The 24,143-nt window shown below is 39.9% G+C and overlaps 1 protein-coding gene across 1 annotated transcript in view; it reads right to left on the bottom strand.

Annotated features, from left to right (window-relative positions):
- Positions 1–22,083, bottom strand: part of ATP6V0D2 (ATPase H+ transporting V0 subunit d2) — a 57,265-nt gene extending 35,182 nt beyond the window's left edge. Inside the window, exons 1-2 of the mRNA XM_056112092.1 lie at positions 21,954–22,083; positions 4,619–4,790 (exon numbers count right to left, since the gene is read on the bottom strand). Of these exons, the coding sequence (XP_055968067.1) occupies positions 4,619–4,790; positions 21,954–22,083 (302 nt within the window). The remainder of the gene's footprint in view (positions 1–4,618; positions 4,791–21,953) is intronic.
- Positions 22,084–24,143: the final 2,060 nt, after the last annotated feature.

Here is a 24,143-nt window from a genome sequence, read left to right on the forward strand (position 1 = left end):
GTGGGAGAAGAAGTTCATCATGCTGAGATGCACACCTGATTCAAAAATGTTCTGGAAGAGCAACAAGAATAATAGCTTCAAGGGGTGGAGCACATTCCCACACTGTGCCTCTTTTGTTAAAATGAGACACCTCGAGAGCCGTTGGGTGCTTACGAGCCAACACAGGTGGGATAAGCGATGAATTGATTGAGAAGGCCTAGATTTGGGTTCAGTTGAACTTCCTGCTCTTGTATAACAGCTGTGGAGAGAAAAGCATGGGAATGATTGTGAAAGTTGACTTCCAAGTGGAAAAGTTGTGGACACCATGATCAGACACTTTGATGGAGAAACGTTTGTTGGATTGGTTTGGGTGATACACATGCTGGTGCCAGAAGCACAACTTCAGTGCTGTGTTTAGGTTCGCTCCTGGCAAGGCTCTGAAGACCTGTGGTGTGTGGAATGGAACCCGGGGCTTATGCTTGCAAAGCATCTACCCAACTCTAGAGCTATCTTCCCAGTCCTGCGGTGTATATGTGTGGGGTTGGGGTGGGGGATGGGGGTGACTGCCACAGACACAGCCCTTTGAGCCATCACTCTGGGGTCTGGGCTTTAAGTTTCTGAATTCACAATCTTTTCTTATTAGCAATAAAAAATATATATCAAGTGAAAAAATAGATAAAAGGTTTTAGTCAGATAGCAAATATATATGACAAATGTTAAATGATGTAGAAACTTGCTAACAAAGATAAACTACAGCAGATATTTTTTTAACAGTTTATTTTTCAAACTGAATACATGTTTTATTATAGGTAATTTTTCAAATGCATAATATTAAAATTATCCATAAGAATGGTTTTCAAACTTATTCCCCACTTAATGTATTTTAGAATTAATACATTACCATTTCATTTTTAGAAATACTGTAATGCTCAGGGGACTTTATGTGAAGCCACGTGCACAGCAAACACCTTAACCCCTATACTGTATCTTTGGCCCCCTAAATTTTTTTCCTTTAAAATGATAATTTTATAGTAATTCTTATTTAACTTTAATTGGTCTTTGTTCCTTAAAAATTCTATGTACTTTTTCTAGATGGAAATTTTATAACCTTTGGTGTGTTTAATGTATAATTTTATATGTCTCATTTTACATACAAAAATGGTTTTATGGATATTTTCCATCATGTAGTGCATATAACATGAGAGAATTTGCCTAATACATTACACATGTTATATACATCACTTCCTCTAAAGGTTTTTCTTTTTTTCTTTTTTTTCTTATTTAATTATTTATTTATTTTGATACATAATTTTTAACCTTTCAGATTGGCATAATAACATTGAGAATAACGAAAAATATTTGAGAATGGTGAGTTGAACACTTGTACTACTTCTGCTAAGTTCAATTTAGGATAAATTTTCAAAATTATAAAGGACATTCCTTTGATTTACTACTTTCCAGTACTAGAATTGTATTTTGAAAATAATTTATGAGCTAGATAGTAAGAAGCTATTTTTAATGAGAAAATTAGATATCACATTTTTTGTAAATGAGAAAAAGTTATATAACCGTTTCATGAGGAAAGAAAAATAGGAGTGTGATAATAGGAGTATGATTTAATATGTATCCATTGGAAATGTGGGGTAGGATAGGTTGAGTGTCAACGCCCTACCAAGGCGATGAGTTGCCCCTGATGCGTGGCCCTCCAGAATGGCCATGGCCCCAGAGGCACACAGACCTAATTCAGAATCCAGCAGCTTGTGGTAGAAATGTGAATGGACTATGCGTTAAACCACGGTGCCATGCCCCACCCCCCAACGGGAGGGAAAAGGTGTCTGTCTCTTCCGCCTCCCCTGAGGCTAACCAGAAAAAAAAAAGTAAGTAGTTGCTTTGTGGGGAGAGCAAAAGAGTAGGTAGAAGAAGACATGTGGGACAAAGGCATATACATTTATGCATACATATATATATATAAATTTTTATTTTGGGGCCACACCCAGTGGTGCTCAGATTTGACTCCTGACTCTGGCCTCAGGGATCACTCCTGCAGACTTGGGGGACCTTAAGGAAAGCAGCTTGAATCAGATTTTGCTGTGTGCAAGACAAGTACCTTATCACTGTACTATATCTTTGGCCGAAAGACATGTATTTTATGTTAAATCTTCCTGAAACAGGCTTTGTTCTGAATCTAATATTCATAACGCTGAATATTACATCTGAAGTGTAACAGGTAAGAGGTCATCAACCGCAGACATTTATTCACACTTGTACATTAAGAAAACTGGAGAGTCTGTTGTAAGCACAGGATAGAATTCAACTAAATTAATACAAACAAAATTTACTCATTGGGTAGAAATTAAAAGGGATATTTTTAGACTAACAGGCCTTTATATTGAAAGATTGGAACACTGGTGATAGAGAAGGATAAAAATTTAAGAAAATATATGCAACTGGAAAGGCTTTTGGAGTACAAGGAGCTTAGGTTTATCAGGCTACACCCATCACAGTACTACCGAGTCATTCCCATTACTTTTGTTTGTCTGTAACTACTTCCTTGTGCTCTCTTCCCCAACCAATTTGTAAGGTCTCGTCCTTCTTAGACACTGAAGCTGTACTGTAAGTTAATATTGCCTTTCTCCTCTCCTTATGTCTTTTGAATAGTTTACTTTAATACAATGGCCTTTTTGTATAGATACAGGAAGACAATTAATATTATGCTTTATAACTTAGGACTTAATTGGGTTTGAATATTATTCACTTCTGGGCATCTGCTTTCTCAACCTAAGCCTCAGTTGCCCACACTTCCTAGCACCCCAAGGGCAGGGTCCCGACGTGGGACTGGATGGAACCAGGGCAAGCCGGTAAGTTATGTGCTACCCTGGCATCGCGATGGGCCAGGCCAAGGTGCCACGATTCTTAACTATAAGTTAAGAGTTTGACTATAGGCAAATGTTGTTATGATCCAAAAGTAACGACGAAACTAGGACCCTGATGCTAAGAATAGGAAAGACATCTGGCCTGAGCACTGCAGTCTGAGATTGGGATGGTCCTGGGAGAGCAATTCTATAAACTTAAAGTATTTCTTACTGTGTCCATACAAAATGATTTATATTATTTATGTTTATATGTTGGTCGGACAAGGAGAGGAGAAAAACATCCAGGGAATTCTGTTCTAGTGTGGGTTGATCTGCTGAATGAGAATCTGTCCTAGAAGCAGTTTTCCTGTGTGTCCTGACTAGCTTGAATGAGACTGAACTTTTCTCCCCCTTCAAACTGCCTTCAGTAAATGATTTCAGTATATTGAAGCAGTTTCCCTTATCTCACAGGAACCTAGCTGGTCTTAGGTAAGCAGATCTCAGGTGCTAAGCAAGGCCTGATCTTGGGACTGTAGATGCCTGGCTCCAGGCAGGCTGATCTTTGAGATGTAGACTCCAAGCTCTAGCAGACTGGTCTTTGATGTGCTATTCCAAGTAGCTTGTAAAAGGTAAGGCCAAGATTACTGGCCTGCGGATGTAAAGAAACAATGTATAGTTTGCTGCTTCAATGTTCTTTCTGTAACTCCTTTTGATGACATCACTATATTGGCCCTTTAAAGGTACCATGATGTATATAAGGGGGTGCTCTCTCAGGGTACGGGGGCTTGAGGACTCCTGAGGCCTCCATGACATACATTTCTTGCATGTAATAAAGTGCTGCTAAGACCAACCAGCCTGGCCCTCATTTCCTTCCTTCACCTGACCATCGCCATCGACCTCCCTGGAGTGGGAAACGGCTGGCCAGAGTCTACCGAACAAGGGCGGCAGAAGAGAAAGGTCGATGCCGTCCCCTTAGCCCACCCGTTTTTTGTGTGTTTACAGAGAAGCCACTTGAACTATTACAAGAAGAAATCATGAAAAAGTAGATGTAGTCTTAGGAACAATCTGCAATATTTTAACCTCATTTTGTAATCCAAAAATGTCACATATTTGCCTTCAGTCCAACAGTTAGAATACTTTAAGCATTAGCCCCACTTAACATGTTTTAAAATGAAAACAGGATAGAGAAGAGATCAGTAAGGCAATGATAGTTAGAAATGATCCCTCTGGATAAGAACTGAGTGGTGAAAGTAGGTAAAGGGATATACATGACAATCTTTCAGTATCTGTATTGCAAACTGTAGTAATCCGTACCATGATAAACCCAATTTTGAATAACCTTGTAACTTTGTGTCTCACAGTGATTCAATTAAAAAAATAAGATAAAGTAAAATGAATACAGAAAGTACTGGTTTATAAGAGGTTACCAACACCTTTAAAAATTCATATATAAATAATGAAAACTATTTTCACTGTATCACTGTCATCCCATTGTTCGTCGATTTACTCAAGCAGGAGCCAGTAACATCTCTATTCCTCCTAACCCTGAGATTTTAACAGCCTCTTTTTACTCATCTTTCATTTCTCAGCCTTTTGGCTAAGATCTAGTGTAGAAAACTATTTTCAAATAGTAAAACTAGGATGTTAAGTTTCCTATTAGTTTACTATTTGTAGTTACTAAAATTTGAATGTATTTAAAGTTACAAACAATAGAAGTCTTAATACTCCACTTTAACTGTTAGGGGATATTTGTATAATAACATTGGGGACTTTCAGTTATCACTTACGTCATGTAGTTGAAAAATGTGCTTAGGGGCTCCAGAGAATGATTCCGTAAATATTCAAATTCCATGCAAAGTTTTTTCCTCATCTCAGTGTCAATTTTGGAAACAGTAAGAGGATTCGTTTGATTGGCCAAGAAGTTGCCATAATCAGTGGTCTGGAGGTGAATTTTCAGATCTGAAATTAAATGAAAACCAAACATGGTTAATATTTTAATATGTAGGAATCCCCTTTGCAACATTAAATTCAGAGTAACTTTAAGATAAGTGTGTTTTAATTATTGTTACCTTATTAGACCTCAATCAACATGGACCTATACATGACTTAGAACTGAGTGTTAATATTTCAAGAAATAAAAAAGAATTCCGTCAAATTCAAAAATTTAGTAGCAGATACACATTTTACTATCTGAAGATTTTGTATGTATTTGTTTAAATTACTTTATTCAGCTGAAGAGGACATTAACAACCACCTAGTCAAGAAATGATAATCAGGTTTAACATATTTCAATCAGCTGGGAAAAGTGCTTAGAAAGCTGTTAAGTAGGAAAATAAAGCTCTGTCTTAGCTTTATGAAAAAGAGAATTTTACCCTTAATACTTACCATGCATATTGGTGATGGAATGAACAGCAATATCCCTTTATTCCAGGTGAAAAGAACTTAAGTCTTAGGTTGAATTAAGCTGAAGATTGGCACTATACAGTAAAGTTCCAAGGGATGGGTCCGCTGACTTTTTAAAATCTAATATCATTTCCACTGTTTATGCCACAGAGTCCTTTTTTTTTTTTTGGCTTTTTTGGGTCACACCCGGCAATGCTCAGGGGTTACTCCTGGTTTCAGCACTCGGGAATCACTCCTGGTGGTGCTCAGGGTAACACATGGGATCCTGGGAATAGAACCCAGGTCGGCCCTGTGCAAGGCAAACGCCCTACTCGTTGGACTATTGCTCCAGCCCTACAGAGCCGTTTTTAAGATTTATTTTTTAAACCACTGTTTACTTTTACTTTACTGTTACTGAGATACTGGATAAATATTAATGTTGCTGATACTTTTCATGCACACATCACTCCACAAGTACTATCACAGAGGCGGAACAGCTGAAAGGTCAGGCAAGAACCGTACCACAGGCCTGGTTATGAAGTGCAGGTTGGCGCGGAGGATGCTGGGAGCTGAGCAGAAGGAAGGGGCTCTGTCTCCCATTCAGAATTAAGCCCTGTGACGTCAGCAGGCAGCAAACCTCACCTGCACTGACCCAGTAGCAAGACAACTCACATTGCACTGGGTCATTTTGACTACAGTGTGTCTTGGATTATGGAAACTCCTCAAAAAACTAGGAATTAATCGTCCATGTGATCCAGCAATTCCATTTCTTGTCATTTACACCAAGGGTCTAAAAACTCTATTCAAAAAATACATCTGCATTCCTATGTTCATTCCAGCGCTCTGCACACTAGCCCAAATCTGAAAACAACCTTGGTGTCCAAGAACGGATGCCTGGATAAAGAAACTATAGTACACAGATGCAATGGAACACTACTCAGAAGAATAGATGAAATCATGTGAATTGTTATTCCGTGGACGGACCTGGAGAGTATCATGTTGAGTGAAGTTAGTCAGGAGAGGGACAGATACAGAGTGATCTCCTTCACGGGTGGTATATAAAGAAACAATAAGGAAATAAGGAAGACCAAAGGCAACAGAAATGGGTCCTCTAGTCTTTAGCAGGAAGCACATCCCTGAGGTGGGGAAGGGGGGCTGGATAATGATGGTGACTGTGGTATTGGAATGTTTTATGCATGAAACCCTGACAGTAGCAATATTGTAAATCACAATGCCTAATCTAAAATTTAAAAGATGAAGTAAAGTAAAGTAAGTAAAGGCCCTCCCGTTGATCATCGATTTGCTCGAGCGGGCCCAGTAACGTCTCCATTGGAGACTTTGTTGTTACTGTGTTTGGCATATCGAATATGTCACGGGGAGCTTGCCAGGCTCTGCCGTGCGGGCGAGATACTCTCGGTAGCTTGCCGGGCTCTCGAGAGGGGCAGAGGAATCGAACTCGGGTCAGCCATATTGACTGCGTGCAAGGCAGACGCCCTACTGCTGTGCTATCGATCCAGCCCTTGTTATGAATACCTATTGTATTCATAAAAGATGAACACAATAAAAATTTAAATTAAAAAAATAAGGTACAAAAAATAAGGAAAAAACAACCAAAGATCAGAGATATTAGTTAGCAAACTGCTCCAGATGACATTCACAAACTGTGATTCAAAGTAATCTGATTCCAAAGCCACTTCCAATCAGTATTTTATTACAGGTCAATTGAATTAGATTACAATGATTCTGTAATCCAATCAGGTAAAATTAGTTGATCTCATTCATCTTATTTCAAATTATGTTGACAGTCATTCTAGCTTACACCTATTACAGGGAATTATATAGGCTTCAGAACGTTAAGACTGTTTTTTCTCTTTTATCTGAAGTTCCTTGTATAGTATTCAACATTTAAGTGGTATTGAATTATCAGGAATGGGTCTGGCACCCCTTAGCATGCAATTAGAGCAAAGACAGCATTCTGGAACTTTCATTCTAACGTTTATCAAGCATCTATTATGCACCACTAACAAACTACAGAAGATCAAAAGGTGGTCAAGGCATAGTTCTTGTTCTCAAGTAAACTCATAAATCTGGTTGGAAGAAGAGGTACCACAAAAATGTGATTCACATAACATGCCGAATTCAGTGATAGAGGGAAGGACTTGATGTATAAGGAACTTAGAAAATGAGAGAAAGATACATTGGGATGAAGCAGCAAAATAGAACCTGAGAAATTTTCCTGAAGAAGTTGAACCAAGTGGAATATGATGGTGGGAGAAAGTAGTTCTATGAATTAATACATGTATGAAAAGTACACAAGCTCAAAGCAGTTCACTGTATCTCTGAGAACTGGATTTGCAATTGGACACAGTGTAATTGTGAGTGGCTAAGATACTGCAAGTAGCTGAGATTCTGTGAATAGTCATTCTTAGTACCTGGTATAGATTATGCATGGAACATGATCTTTTTTTTTTATAATTTATTTTTTTATTGAATCACTGTGGGAAAAGTTACAGAGCTTTCGGGTTTAGGTCTCAGTCATGTAAGTATCACACATTTCCCTTTACCAATACTTATTTTTAACCGTGAACCCCAATAGAACCCCACCTCCCACCCCTCCCAATTCCTGTGAGGCAGATGAGTTCTAGTTAATACTCTATCTACTTTGACTAGATACATTGTTTCGATAGAAGATGCACAATTATTGTTTAGAGTTTACGACCCCCGCCCCAATCAGATATGCTGAAACAGCGTGTGAAATGATTTGCTTTCTACAGCTTGGTTTAAGAATAAAATGATGTCGCACGGCCGCAATAGCGGCCGCGCGGTTTTGGATTTCTGCTGTTTTACTTATTAACCCTGGAAGTATTTCTATTAAAAGTTAGATAGTTAAGAGATTGGTTTCTGTGCTCTGGAGTTGTGGCCGTGCCGGAGAGCCGCTCGTGGGGGGCAGCTGGCGACCTCGGTCGGGCGTGAAGGACGGCCCGTTACGCCACCCTTCCCATGAGGTCCCTGCCGTTCCCACCCCCGGCTCAAACCTGCTGTCCACAAGGCTCCCATGCGGCCGCCATCTTTCTTTCCAGAGCGGAACATGATCTTTATCTGAAGTTGGAATTCACTTGCTCAATTACTAGCTAAGTTATTTTTTTTTCCCTCACTGTAAGTTTACTCAACTTCTTTGCTCTTTGAATGTAGAAACTGCGTTTCTAGCAAATGGATCCAACTTGCTTATATTTGCTTACTTCTTTCATATTTTATTTAGCTAAGTTAATTTCAAAATACGTTTTTCCTCTATCTTACTTGACTTTTAGTTTGACAGTTGAAATTTGACATAATTGTGACAGTTTTCATTCTCAGCAAAAAGACTATTTTCCAACAGGAGTGACACAAATGATATTTCTTTCAAAATATCAAAGAGATACTTTGTTCATGTGACATATGCTTCTTTTCAACCAAACAACCTCCAAACCTTTCTCGTACTAGTAAGATCCTGAGATGAAATGTGTCAAGTGTCTCAAACGCTAAACGGATCCTGAAACACTTTATTTGGTGCTGAGACAACTGAGACAGCAGGAACCTCTTTTCCTTCCCCAGAACCAGAATAGTGCTGAGCGATTCTTGCATTGCAACGGTTCAGGAAAATCTTAGCATCTGAAATGCTTGCTCTAAGATGCTAAATGGATCATAAAGCAACAAGGCTTAGAATTTTTTAGTTTTCAAATCACGTAAGTTTTCTTTGCGTTTCCCAAATGTCTTTCAAAATAGGGATGTGATGAAAAGAACTTTGTGGTCAAAGAAGTTTGGAATAAACAGACTTCTTAACAGAGGGAACTCAACGTCTTTGCCGCATTTATCTGCATGACTTCTTTGGAACGAGCATGGCACAGACCCTCTGAGTCACTACAAAACAGCAGAGCCTCCCACAGTGCACAATTTGGAAAATAACACTGCTTTTATTTTTCTCTCGTTTGTTTTGGTGTTGGGCCATATACCTAGGGATCACTCCTGCTGGGCTTGTGGGGACCATATGGGCTGCAGGAAACAAACAGGGATCCGCCACGTGCAAGGCAAGAACTAACCCATTGTACTATCTCTCCAACCCTAACTTGTCTTATAAATTAAGGAAATTTTGCGGCAAGCGGCATTTTTTTTTTAAATTTCAATGAGGAAAATATCATGTTTTCTAAACTGAGATCACTGCCAACCGAATCAATTTTATCTGTACCAGTGAGAAATAAAAATAAAAGGAATCAGTTGGGGTTATAACAATAAAAGTCAGCGAATTTCCTACATATACACACATGTGCCTGTGTGGAGTATCAGGGTCATAAGGTAAAAATGTCCATCCTGGGAATGCAATCCTGATTTCTGGCCACTGATCTAATTTGACTCACGAGACAGAACAATGATTGGAGACACCATGGTTATTTTTCCTCTGGTGGATAATTTTTAGGAAATGAGTTCCCCCCCCCCCCCCTTCTTTTCTGTGCAATATTCCTATTGGGTATCTCTTTAAGAATCTATTTCACCAAGGAAAGAGAGAGCAAAAGGGAATGCCCTGCCACAGAGGTGGGGTGGGGTGGGGTGGGGGGATGGGGGTTGGGAGGGCTACTGGGTTCATTGGTGGAGGAGAATGGGCACTGGTGGAGGGATGGGTACTTGGGTACTTGATCATTGTATAACTGAAACCTAAGCAGGAAAGTTTGTAAGTCTACAACTGTACCTCATGGTGTTTCACTAATAAAAAAAAAGAAAGAAAAAAGAAAGAAAAAGACACACAGTTAAAAAAAAAAAAGAGAATCTGTTTCACCGCTGCAGTTTGAAGCCCAAGACATCACAGTAGTCTTGGAAAGTGTTATCCCAGAGCTTGTCCCTCCTTTAATTCATACTTTGCTGAATCATTTTCTTGTCTACAAAGTAGATTTGAACCTGTGTTTTTCAATTGTGTGGGATTGATTGCTTAGGGGACCATGAGGGCTGAGGTTTGAACTGGGGTCTGCTGCCTTAAAGATAATCACCTTAACCCTTGTTCTGTCTCTTGGTCTCAGTTTTATAGGATTAAACAAGATGATGTGATGTAAGTGAAGAGTGAGCATATATATCTAGTACATAGTATTCTTTTCTCTTTTCACATGCATCTACTTTCATAATATTTTTTTTTCTTTTGGGTTATACCTGGTGGTGCTCAGGGGTTCTCCCTGCTCTGCACTCCAGAATTACTCCTGGGATGCTGGGGATCGAACCCGGGACGGCCGAGTGCAAGACAAATGCCCTACCCTCTGTACTATAGCTCCAGCTCCCTACTTTCCCAATAATTTGATAGAACTGGTTAACGTTTTTATTCTCAATAAATATATTAGCGTCTACCATTCAATCTTAGAGTCATCATATAAAACCAGATGCAGCTTCCTCTGTTTTTCCTTATTTCATTACTTTAGTGATGATATTTCAAATCCTCTTTGTTGCTTTATTATTCTAAATCCCATTTGTTCTTCCTCAATAGTTTATCTTGTCCTCTACTATAAGGAGGATCATTCAAGGGGCTAGGATGTAGCCCATTAAAAGAGCACTTATATATGTGAGGGCCTGAATTCAATCCCTGGCACCATAAACACATGAAATAGAATGACTGCCTGGCACCTTACCAGTTTTAGTAAGAATATTGTCTGGTTACATCTTAATAAAAAACAGTATTGGAAAAATCTCTAAGAATTGAGCTCCCATAAGACCCAACAATTCAACCTCTTGGCATCTACCCAAGAGCTGATTGTGTCAACCTTATTTCTGTTGCTGTTACTCATTTGGTCACAGTACTGGGGATCACAATGGCAGTGCCAGGTTGGGGCTCTGACCTGACTCTCATTTATACAAAGCAGGTGCTCTACCACTGAGTCACATGCCCAGGCCTCTTTTTTAGCAATCTCTTAATCAACTCCTCAAAAATTAAGTCCTTCTTGTGAACTCTGCTTCAAAATTATCTTTCCTTTTGGGGTGATTGTGTAATATGCTATGCCTGGCAGTGCTCATGGTTTATTCCTTGCTCTGTACTGAGGGATTATTCCTGGTGGTGCTTGAGATACCATATATGGTGCTGGGGATCCAACCTCGGTTGGTTGCATGCAAAGTAAGCACCTTAAGCTCTGTATACACACACACTCGCTCTCCCACTCTCACACGTGCATTCTCTCTCAATCTCTCCCTCTCTCTCTCTCTCTCTCTCTCTCTCTCTCTCTCTCTCTCTCTCGTGTTTATCCTTTCTGAAAATTTTATTGGCTCTTAAAATAATTTTAACAGTAATTTGAGTCACTGAAAGTTTTAAGCAGATTGCACTGTTGGGGAAAAGGAGCTCTTACCAGTTTTAGTAAGAATATTGTCTGGTTACATCTTAATAAAAAACAGCATTGGAAAAATCTCTAAGAATTGAGCTCCGATAAGACCCAACAATTCAGTCTCTTGGCATCTACCCAAGAGCTGAAAAAATGGTACTTTGAGAGGATATTTGCATCACTATTCACAATAGTCAGGATCTGAAAATAACCAAAATGCCTAAGAACACATGACTGGGTAAAGAAGCTGTGGCATGTACACACAACAGTTCTAAGAAAAAATGAAATCAGATAATTTGCTGCTGTATGAATGGAGCTAGAAGGTGTCATGCTGAGGTTAGTCAATCAGAGGGAGAGGGCCAAACACAAAATGATCTCTTGTCTGTGGGATACAAAGAAACACAGTGTAAAAATAAAAAGTGGCCAATAATAACAGACCCTGAGAATGGTCCTACGGAAATGAGTTTGCCAGGATGTAGGTGGCAGGGTGGGCAGAGACCACAAGACACGGATGCAGGATGCTGACACTCTGGTGGCAGGTGTGATGTTAGAACATCATATGCCTGAAACTATTAGGAATGGTATTGTTAGTCACCGCGCCTGCATAAAGATGAAATAAGAGGGTAAGAAGGCTAAAATAGGATGGTAGAGATAAGCCAAAAAGAAAAACCTTCCTGGCCAGGGAGACAGTTCAAAGGGATGGAGTTTATTCCTTATACGGACCAGGCCCTGGCACCATCACATAAAGGGGCTGCATACATGAAGCTGGCAGGTCTATATCCCAGGCTGGGCATTACCAGAGAAGCTCTCTGCATCCCTCAGAACTTCTGGGGAGGACCCAATAGGTGAAATTTTATATTTATTGTTTCAATTCACAGAACAATTTTATTGCACAATATCTTTCAACTTTCACCAGGACTGCTCTTTCCTAAATGAAGAAACAGAGACTTGGAAAAATGTCTTGTTTCATATGGTTCCAAGTAGTTGACCAGGCTATACAGACAATGTTTCTTGTCCTCTTCCAATATCTTGAAGTTCCATAATCAAACCTTCCAAAGAGCTTTAATTTTTTTTTTTTTCCTAATCTAAATTCTCAGGCATTCTAGTGTGGAAGCCAGATGGCTTACTCTCTGGACAGGATTTTTTTTTTTTACTTACCTATAATTCATTAGTTTTTCTTGTAAGCTTAAAATATCCAGAATCCCAACTCTCCCCAGTCCTCCTACCTCACTGGCTTTTCCCCAAAGCAATTATCCTTCAAGGTTTGATCTATTTTTTAATATTGCTGCTCTCTATAGGTTTAAGCTATCCTCATATTTTTAATTATGTTTACTTATAATATCCTCTTAACTAGATAGCTGTTTAGGGTGTGAATCATGTCTTTGTTTTTATCGTATTCTCTGCATTAGCCTAATAATTTCTTAATCACATAGATGACTTTTAATATGAACAGATTAAATTTGTGATTAATGCCTGGAGCCCACGTACTATTGGCCACATGGCACCCTGTTATAAAATTCAGTGCCTGGTACCAGGGTTAAACTTTTTTTTTTTTTTGGTTAAGCTCATTTTAATTCTTACTCATCAGAATAAATATTTCTAAAATCAAATGTTGTTCTCTAAAAGAGACAAATACTTGGGCTCATGAACCAAATGTCATTAGTCATAACCAGAAAATGGGAAGCTATTTTGTGATTTAAAGATCTAGCAGGGAGGGGAAACTGATTCTTATTGCAAACATATTGCAGTTCAGTGGAGATGTGCTCAAGATTTCTCAAGAATTTGTATGATTTACAGTTTACAAAACATTTTCAGTCATTTCTGCTCCTTCTAGAAGCTGGGAGTTAGGCCAGGCAGATAGCAGTTAAGTATTATAAATGAAAGTATCATACTTAAAAGTTAAGCAGCTGGCTACATATCCCAGAGCCAGAAAGTTGAGTCAGATTTGAACCTAAATATGCAGACAGTTCTGCTGTGTGTTATCACACTTGGACAACATACAAAGACAACCTGGGGTTACGGACACAAGGAGTAAGAACAATAAGATGCTTACTTTCTGCTTCATTTATTTAGAAATGTTATTATTTCTTTTTTATAAAATCCAGATCCCGGAACCTATTATCTCATTCCTACTTTGGACAAACTTGCAGGCTATCAAACGTAGCCTGCCCACAGGGCAGAGTCTGGCAAACTCCCCGTGGCCTACCAAATATGCCAAATACCAGTAACAATGATGGGTCTCATTCTCCTAAAGAGCCGTGAATATAATCTCAGGGCTAGGATGAAAGAGACGTTACTGGGGCCTGCTCGAGGCAATCGACGATTAACAGGATGATGAAATGAAATGAAAAATTATTTCTTTTTTAAATAGAATAGTACCATGGGTAAGGCACTAGCCTTGTATGCAACTGACTTGAGGATCCCAGAATTGCAGATAGTTCCAGAAGCAAAGCCAGGAATAACTCCTGATCATGGAGCCAGGAGTTAGCTCTAAGAGTTGGTGGGTGTGGCCCCAAACCAAAATAAATATAATCATAAGGATAAAAATTAAAATCAGGCTTATTGAGATAAATTGACAATTACAGATTATTTAAAATGTGTGTCTATGGTGGCGATTTGATTTAAAGTATATATATATATGTATATATACATACATATATAAATTTTTTTTGGGGGGGTAACACCTGGCGATGCACAGGGCTTACTCTTTGGTCTGCACTCAGGAATTACTCCTAGCAGTGGTGCTCAGGAGACCATATGGGATGCTGGGTATTAAACCCTGAGTTGGCCGCGTGCAAGGCAAATGCCCTACCTGCTGTGCTATTGCTCCAGCCCTTATAGTATATATTATGAAAGTATTCTTTCCCCCTAGTTTAATAACACCCTAAAACCTCATATATTTATGACTCCTGCCCTTAGGAAACTTAAAGTATAGGAGATAGATTCACTGAATGTATTACTACAAGTTAAGACCTTAACTATGACTACTTAGGTCAGAAAAGTGACACACATACCCAAGGTCTGTGCAAATGCCACTGAGACTATTTGCACGGTGGTTCTTTACACAGCGCAGAGGCTGAGATGGGTCAATTCTACCTTATCAGAGATAAAGTTGGGAAAGGTTGTAAAGAAAGTTCCACAAATCTATTCAGTGAGGTCTTTATAGAATAATGGGTGACTCTGGGTACCATATAAACTCATTAAAGGCCACAATCCAGAGACTCACAAATTAAGCTCGGAAAAGAGAAACATGTCACAGAGATGCCTCCAGACTCCCAAATTACCACCCAGTTAAAAGTTTAACTCCAGCTCTAGCACCCTATGTAAAATTTTAGAATTCCTGCAGTGTGTGACTATTTTGGTGACTGCATGACATCTCAGATTTTATACTACTGATATATCAAGAGTAGCACTACATTTGATGGGGTGTAAGGTAGAAGGCAACAATCTTGAGCTATCTACCTATCTGTTTGTCTGTCGGTCTGTCTAGCTGTTTGTCTATTAGCACACAGGCTCCACCTGTAACAACAAGTCAGTGATCTCTGATACAGGGGCTTAATAGTTCCAAGGTGAGACACAATAATCTTCACACCCTTTCCTCTAAGAAAACCTTTTTGGGATCACTTTTAGTTGATTTTTCATAAAAGCAATACAAAATAAATTATTTAGCATCTGTCTTTGGGGCAGGTTTGGGTGGTGGTGGAAAAATTTGAAATAATGGTGGTGAGAAGTTGTGATGGTGGTGGGGTTGGTGTTGAAATATTGAATGTAATGCAACTTTATAAAAATAAAATTTAAAAGAGGAGAAAAGAATAATGGGAGTCCTTTAAAGGAAAATGCGTAGTGTGGCAAGGGGATAGCTCAACGGGCTGGAACGCATTCACTGCAAGTGGGGATGGAATGATGGGAATGATCTCCAACACCACCTGGTCCGAGAACCACTGGGGATGATCTGCTGGGAGTGACTCCCAAGCATTCCCGACTGTGTTCCAAACACATGGGAGCTGACACAAAGGGGATTTGTGTCAGAAAGAATAACTTTAGAAAATGCAAAAGAGTTCCAAGGAATTGCTCACAAGGCAGGGACAAGATGACCTGCCCAGCCTCTTGAGTGAGGAGTGAAGTTTATCTTCTCTGATAAAAGGCATTAACATACTTGAACAGGAGAGTGACAGTGTTGTGTATGCATTTTTTTCCCTTTTTTGGGGGGGTCACACCCAGCAATACTCAGGGGTTATTCCTGGCTTTGCACTCAGGAATTACTCCTGGCAGTACTCAGGGAACCATATGGGATGCCAAGGATTGAACCTGGACCGGCCGTGTGCAAGGCAAACGCCCTAACCACTGTGCTATCGCTTCGGCTCCATGTATGCGTTTTTAATACAAGCCAGCAAACTGTTCTAGAGCTAGAGGCACATATGATGTTGAAGGGAACGTGAAAGGAAGCTCAAGACCTTGAAATAAGTCTTCCACTTATGTGTGTTTTTATTTTTTTTAAATAGTAAACTGATATAAATACTTTCAAATATAAATAATGAAATGTCTTCTCTGCTACTCAGCTACCCATTGACTGCTCCCAGATAATTACTAATTTTAGTTATTTTGGGGCCCTTTTCAAGTTCTTTGTAAGTAGACCATCATAAAGAAATAAGTTTTAAAATGTATCTCTATTGTTTTGTTTTGTTTTGAAATGGGAGCCACATCCAGCCATGTTCAGGTCTTACTACTGACCTCATGTCAGGGATCACTCCTGGCTGTATGTGGGGGCCGTATGGGATGCCAGGGATTAACCCCAGGTCTGTCGCATGCAAGGCAAATTCAGACCATTTATTCTATATCTCTATATCTCTGGCCTTTAAAACTTATCTGCTTTTGTATTTAAGTGTCAGCCAGTCAGTTCTTCCCGTGCTTTCCTCATTTAATGCATCTTGACAATCTTTTTACATTAGTTGTCTTAAGTGTGTACTCATGGTTTTTCTTTTTTGAAAGTGGCAGAAAATTCTGTTATGTGATTAGTTAACCTCTTCCTTGCAGAGGACAGATTTGTTTTCAGACAGTGCTCTGAGAAACCCCCAGATATCACCGTCATATGTACTGTTCAGCTGAAACAACTGCCTGATTGCCGCCATTAAGGATAATAACATTTCCAACATTTAATTCATTTAATTCTAGAGTGGGAGTCTCTTTGCGGGGATGGGACTTAAGTATGTCTTAACTATCTTTCCATCCTTGAGTCTGACTAGAAAGTGTTTAACTTAAGTGTGGTTATTGAATTAATTCCTATGTGAAGGTAGAAAGGAATGAAGATTATGCCCCTTAGGGTACAATTGCCTCCCTTCAAAACATAACAGCAGAGTGTTCTCACCATACTTGAAAGTCAGTGGACATGGGCACCATATAGATTAGGAAAGACTGGGCTATTACATTTTACGGCCGTCAAGTATTAAGTAAAAAAAAAAATTTTTTTTTATTGAATCACTATGAGATACGCAGTTACAAAGTTGTTCATGATTGCGTTTCAGTCATTCAATGTTCCAATCTCCATCCCTTCATCAGGTCTTAATTTTTGAAGCAATGATAAGGATCAAAAGGCCAGGCCACATTCTCTGCATTGAGACCAGGTAGTACATGGACCTCCCCAGCACCGTAAGGAGGTTGGTAACTGCACACCATGGGCATAAATGTCAGCACCATTGTAATCACACCTCCTAACTCACTATACCTCCTTTTAATTCCCACTCTCCCCGGCAGACTTCAAAATTCTGTTGCTATGTTCTCTCAAGAACAATAATTTGAAAAAGAAATTTGAAAGAAAATCACATTAATTCTTTAAAGAGCATTTTGTGTCTCTTTAACTGTTATTTTGGTTCTAAGCCACTTGTAAAGTTTTGAGAGTTTCTCCATAGATCACATCCTTAACTCCTGCAGTACCACTGGTTGGTATTGAGAACCACATTGCCACAGAGTTCCCCAAGAAGGACTGAGTCACAGATGACCCCAGTGACTGACTCAGGTCCCAGTGACTGACTTGTCGAGGCCAACCTTGGAACAGATGAATCTTTCTGAGAAAACTCATCCTCTGTGCACCCTGGAACACAGTTCTGAATATGGGACATTCCAAAACTTTTCTGGATAATTTTTTCACCCTTTCCCTTCCAAACTGACCTGAAATGTTCGATATTCCTTTTAAACAAGTGCTCCTAAAACATTTTGTTTTGCTCCTGCCCTGGGTCCCGGCGCCTGGGGCAGTCAGGATCACCCCTCTACACCTGAGGATCAAGCTCACAGCTGCACCCTGTGCTGGGGGCTGTGGAGCAATGAAGTGGCCCCAGGACCTTTGTCCTTGGAACTCTATCAATAGAGAGTCAGGGTCACATTGCCTCTCCATATGGAGGCCGCTGGGGTTAGACTAGCTGCCTTGGGCTTGGTAGGAAAGTTTTGTTTTGTTTGGGGAATGGGGATGAGACTCCCAAGAGGTGCTCAGAAGCCTGGGGGAGGATGTGGTATTGGGATGCCTCAGGGGTATCCTGGTGGAGCTCAGGGGTCCCCCAGGGCTGCACCAATGGCACTTGTGGGGCCTTGTGAGGCCAGGGATGAAACCAGGTCAGCTGCATGCAAGACTGTGCCTTAACTCCTAAACTCTCTCCCCAGCCTCGCCAGGAAAGTGCTCTAAAAGAAATCTAGGCTCCAACCATTTGTTGGTGCCATGAAACTTTAAAAATAAAAGACAGAGGCTGGAGCAATAGTACACAGGGTATAGCCTTGCACTTGGCTGATCTGGGTTCAATTCCCAGTAAGTTCCACGCCCCATCAGGAGTGATCCCTGAGCACAGAACCAGGGGTAAGCCGTAGGCCCAGAGCAGCAGGAATAAGCCCTGAGCACGGTCAGGTGTGGCCCCCCCAAACCAAAAATAAAATTAAATAAAGATAAGTAAGCTTTCTTATTATGAAGGAAATATATATTTTATTGGCTTCAGCACATAATATATATATATATATATGTATATATATAGAGAGAGAGAGCACTGTTTTACGCCATCTTCTTTATCCTTAATTTGTATGAGACAGGTTTTCTGCAAATATAAACAGAAATCCCAAAGTCCCAAACTTCTATCTAAAAATTGCCGTTATTCTTTTTCCCCCCTCTCAACAACACAGTTCAGCTCAGAAGCAAGCTGTGTTTCTTTTGTGCATCTACAGATTCAACAATTGCTTTCAAAAGTCAGGTATTCCTTTACATCCTGTCGTATCTCCTTGTGTAGGCATTATTTTCAAAAGGAAAATGGAGCTGACATTGACACATCATCACAATTCAGGGTAAGGTAGAAGATCCACTTTAGTGGAAAAAGACCGGATAACTTCTGTCCTCCATTGCTACATTGGTCACGGTCTTTCTAAGCCTCAGTGTCCTAAACTGTTCACTGAAAAAACAAAATCCTTATTTAGATGGATTTTTCAGCATCCATTTATAACCCAGTTTGATGATTTATATTTGATATTCCTGGGAGTCTCTGAAGAACTGACTGGCATACAGTTTCAAACATAAATTGTGAAATAAATGGATTGAGTATTATACATTTTTAGAGGAAAAAAGCTATAGAAATTACAATTAGAAAATGTGTTAAAAATTGTTGTTTTTTCATTAAGCCAGGATTTGGGGATAATTTGGGGTAATCCCTAAACATTACATAAACATTTCTGTATGTATGCACTTCTCGTGTATATTTCTGAAAAGGTTTATTCTTCAGGTCTTCAAAGTGTCTGAGACCTTTCCTTCTCTCTCATACTGAAGTTGAAGTTACAAAATTCAGCTAAGTGCAATTTTGATAATATATTTATTTACTTCCTTTCTTCCTTTTCCTTTTTCTTCTCTTGGCTCAACTAAATTACTAGGTCAAAAAGATACTTGGCAGAAGATATTTGGGAGCAACTTATACATTTCTGATTTTTGTCCATTTTAAACTTTCATTTTTCTGGAATTCTTTGTTTGATTTTATAATGCCTGCCCTTAGTGTCTCTCTGAATTGTATTTTTTTTAAAGTTGACTAACCTTTGCTTTATATCTTTATGACATTTCATGTACTTTTTGTATTTTATTTTGCATTCTTCAGCTAATTTAAAAGCTTGACTAGGAATGAAATGGAATCATTCAAAGCATTTTTCTTTTCTGTGTTTGTTAAAGTTTTTGCCTACCTCAAAATTCCACAGATTTTCTGTGCAGAATTAATATTCTCCAGTTACCAAAGTCCTAACTTAATATGCTAATAAAAATTTGGATGGAGGGATATAGAGTAGGAGCAGAGTTAATTCTTTTCTGAAAGATTTTTCTAGTTTTTCTGTTGCCAGTGAAAAGAGTCTCTCAGCTCTGGTCTGCCCCAGTTCTGGCCTGCACAGGTTGGAACTCTAAACAGCAGCCCAGGGAGAAGCCCTCAAGGTCACCTTGAAAAGGTCTTTTGCTTCCCAAAAGTCCTCCTTGCCATCTTGATTTCTGCTGCTATCTGGCACTTTCTATAATAATGGGAAAGTTGTAAAGCTTTATTGGGCATATATTGATTTTATAAGTTTATTTCAAATTGGGCATATGTAACCTTTTGATAATAAAAGTATCATAAATGTAAAATCTTTGGTGAGGCTTTGAAAACAAGGTGACTTAAAGATAATTTCCAGGGGCTGGAGCAATAGCACAGCGGGCTGACCTGGGTTCAATTCCCAGCATCCTATATGGTCCCCTGAGCACCGCCAGGAGTAATTCCTGAGTGCATGAGCCAGGAGTAACCCCTGAGCATTGCTGGGTGTGACCCAAAAAACAACAACAACAACAACAAAAAAGGATAATTTCCAGAGAAGATGGGGAAACAGGGAGGTATTGTATTGGGTAAAGAATACTATGTTTTGGTACACTCTATGTCCCAGAGATTTATGGTATAGCATAGAGTATATAGATGATAACACTGTGCTCTGTGGCTAAAATCTGATAGCAATTCTTACATTAGGTGTCCTTATTGTTTTCTCTCTCTCTCTCTCTTTCTCTCTCGCTCTCTTTCTCTCTCTTTTTCTCTCTCTCTAACACATAGAGAGAATAAGTAAGTGAAGGGTAGAAAAGTTTCTCAGGGGTAATAGGTTTATAATATAGATTATAATCGTGTTTTTTGATACATAATTAATTGCTGAAATCCTAAAATTATATTGACTAAATAGTACAACTTTTTGTATAGTGATCATACCTCAGCCAAATGGCTTTTTAGAAAAATAGTTTCTCTTTGCTCGGTGCTCCTGGTATTGTTTTTTTTCTTTTTCTCTTGTTTTTGGTCCAGAGATTCAACCCAGAGACTCACATATGCAAGGCAGAATTTATTCAGTCCAGGCCCTAATCTCATTATCACATTTTTCAAATGAAGCATCAGAGACTCAGAGCCCCAGGGCACTTACTTTGAGCATCAGAGGTCAAAGTCTGGACTTCCAAATTCAGGACAGAGAGCAATAAAACCCACCTCTAAATTTCTTTAATTTTGGTCAAATACAAATCTCAGACTCTAATCAGTAGATACTGAAAAATTTGGAAGTAGAACAATTTTCTTAGCATTTTTGGGGAGTGTGAGGAGGCAGTTTAGATCTCTAAATAATCTGGAGAAGTATCTCCAAAGAATGCTGAAAAATAGCAGAATGAAAATACATAAATTACGAAGGAAACCAAATATATTAAAATAGGGTTAGCAAGCTATTTCTTAAATATATAATACTTAACTTACTAAGACATTAAACATCTATCCTAAATGAGAAATCAATCCTGGCATAATTTTGAAATAATTATATTGATTAATTTATATCAATAATCATATAATTTACATTAATATAATTTATAGACTTCTGAAATAATTATATTGATTACTCATATTAATTAATTTTGAAATAATCTTGAATAATTTATAAACATACATGGTATTTCAATGTCTCGGCAAGAAATATGATATCTCTCCTGGTGACTAAGTACTGAGCAACACAATATGTCTTGTCTGCATTCAGAATGAAAAGAAATACTCATTGGTTTTGATTGTTTGTTTTTGTTTGTGTTTTTGCCTTTTTGGGGTCATACCCAAAGATGCTCAGTGGTCATTCCTGGCTCTGCACTCAGGAACTACTCCTGGCGGTGCTTGGAGGACCCTTTGGGATGCCAGGGATCCAACCCTGGTGGGCCGCGTGCAAGGCAAATGCCCTCCCCACTATACTATTGCTCCAGCCCCAAAATACTCAGTTTTACTTATAGAAAGAAAGATGTCATGCTTCGCCTTGCCCACGCTCCTTGGGACCTCTAGGAGTCGAAGCCTGGCTGGATGTCCCGGCCAGGGCCACAGAGCAGGCCTCTCTGTGCTCCCAGAGCGTGCTCCTTTAACTGTCACAGTGACGTGCTCACACTCACCCTCCAGGGTCTCGCACTGAGCCAGGTTGGCGTAGTCCTGTTGCTTGAGGAGGCCGGCTTTGCAGCCGCGCACCAGGCCCTCCAGGTAGCCGTGGTCTGTGTTGAAGTACAGCTCAGCAGCCTCCAGCATGGCTGAGAGAATTCAGCTCCTGGTCAGCCTTTGCCCACCGCCTGGAACAAAATGCAACAAGTCATGAGGACTGATTATCAGGAAACATCAGCTGAGAGGGTTTCTGTGACCAGTTTCTCCCAGTTTGAGTGACCAGTTTCTCCCGGTTTGAGTGACTTTCAACACAGCCCGCCTCTCCGGGTCTCTGTTTTGACAGCAACAATGAACCGATCGGTCAGCTCAAGGCAACCCAGGAACCAAACCACAGAGGGAGGAGACCCGGTAAGCCAGAGGGAGGGGTCCCAGCTTCCCTCTCTCCCTCCTTGAGCAATTGCACCTCCCTGATTGTGTTTTGGTAGGAGTCAGACACCTGCATGTTTTAAGAAACATTCTTCTCCCCAGTGAGGTTTTGAGCTTTTACTGAAAGTTACATTTCTCCCAAATTTCTAGAGGCTATTCATAAAAAAAAAAAAAAAAAAGGGAATAGGTTGAAAAAATTTTAACTTGCGTGAATAGGTGAGAATGGCACGGGACAGGACGAAGAATCGGAGAAGCTCATGCAGCAACACGGTTGGCCAGAAAATCAATGATTTGTGGTTATCAGCACAGCCAGAGGCTGGTATGTGCCTCCCTGCCTCTGTCCCTACTCCACAGGGAGGTTGGGGCCTGCAGAGCAGTCCAGGAAACAGGAACCTGTGCTGTGACTCATTATAAACCACTACCTTACAAAATTGCACTGTTCATGAAGTGGGCTGCATTTCATTTTTCCCATTTGAGACTGGCATCTGGACAGGGTGATTATCCTAATCAGAGATGAGGACTTCCTCTTCAGAAGCTGGGAGGGAGCTCAAAGTACACAGTAGGAGAACACAGTCTTAATTAAGGCACTGCATTTTTGTTTTGTTAATACATGGAGCAAAATCATTTAATTAGAGAAATGTGAGGGGAGAGAAAGAGAGATATATGTTCAAGAGAGAACACAGCCTTCTCTGGAGTGGAAAAGCTGGCCATGTCTCAAAAATCACGAGGGCATGAATTATTCCAGAATCTCTGGCAGGAACCAGCCCAGAGGACACCTTGACCCAGAGCGTCTGGCCTGGCTGTGTGACCTACTGAATGCAAGTAATGAACTTGTGTTCATTGGAGACTCTGGTTTATAATAATGTCACAGCAGCAATGAGAAACAGATGTGCTAAGTAATATAACAACTTGAGTAATTGGTGGGAATGATCTATTGGTAAGAAAAAAAGGGTAGAGAGCAGAGGAGGAAATGTGTACTAAAAAGCCAGTGAGTAATCTACCACGGCTTGGAAGCCAGCAGCATATGCTGGGGGAAAAGGCAGCTCAGATAGAGAAGGGAACACCAAGTAAAGGATGTTTGGAGCACTCGCTCGGGATACGAGATGCATGCTGAAAGTAGACTATAGACCGAACACGATGGCTACTCAATACCTCTATTGCAAACCACAACACCCTAAAGGAAAGAGAGAGCAAAAGGGAATGCCCTGCCATAGAGGCGGGGTGGGGTGGGGGGTGGGGTGGGAAGGTGGGAGGGCTACTGGGATCATTGGTGGTGGAGAATGGGCACTGGTGGGGGGATGGGTACTCTATCATTGTATAACTGAAACCCAAGCACAAAAGTTTGTATGTCTACAACTGTACCTCATGGTGTTTCACTTAAAAAAAAAAAAAAGGCCAGTGAGTAATCTCAAAAATAAAAGCAACAGGGACTAGAGCAATAGTACAGTGGGTGGACACTTGACTTGCAAGTGGCCAAACTAGGTTTGTTCCCAAGCGTATATATGGTCCCCCAAGCTCTGCCCGGAGTGATGCCTGAGTGCAGAGTCAGGAGTAAACCCTGAGCACCAAGAGGTGTGGCCCAAAACCCAAAACCAAACCAAACCAAAGCAAATAAACATCTGCAAGTATCCTGGAAAAAAAAAAACTCCAAACACTTCAAGAGATAAGAGTAAGGCTGTAGGACATTCCTTCCCCAGCAATCATAACATGCCATTAACTTATGTGCATATACTACCAAAAATTGAAGTTAACTTCAAAAGCTACCAATGCCATTATTGTAA

The sequence above is a fragment of the Sorex fumeus genome, unplaced genomic scaffold, assembly GCF_029834395.1.
Source record: "Sorex fumeus unplaced genomic scaffold, SorFum_2.1 ptg000002l, whole genome shotgun sequence".
NCBI lineage: Eukaryota > Metazoa > Chordata > Mammalia > Eulipotyphla > Soricidae > Sorex > Sorex fumeus.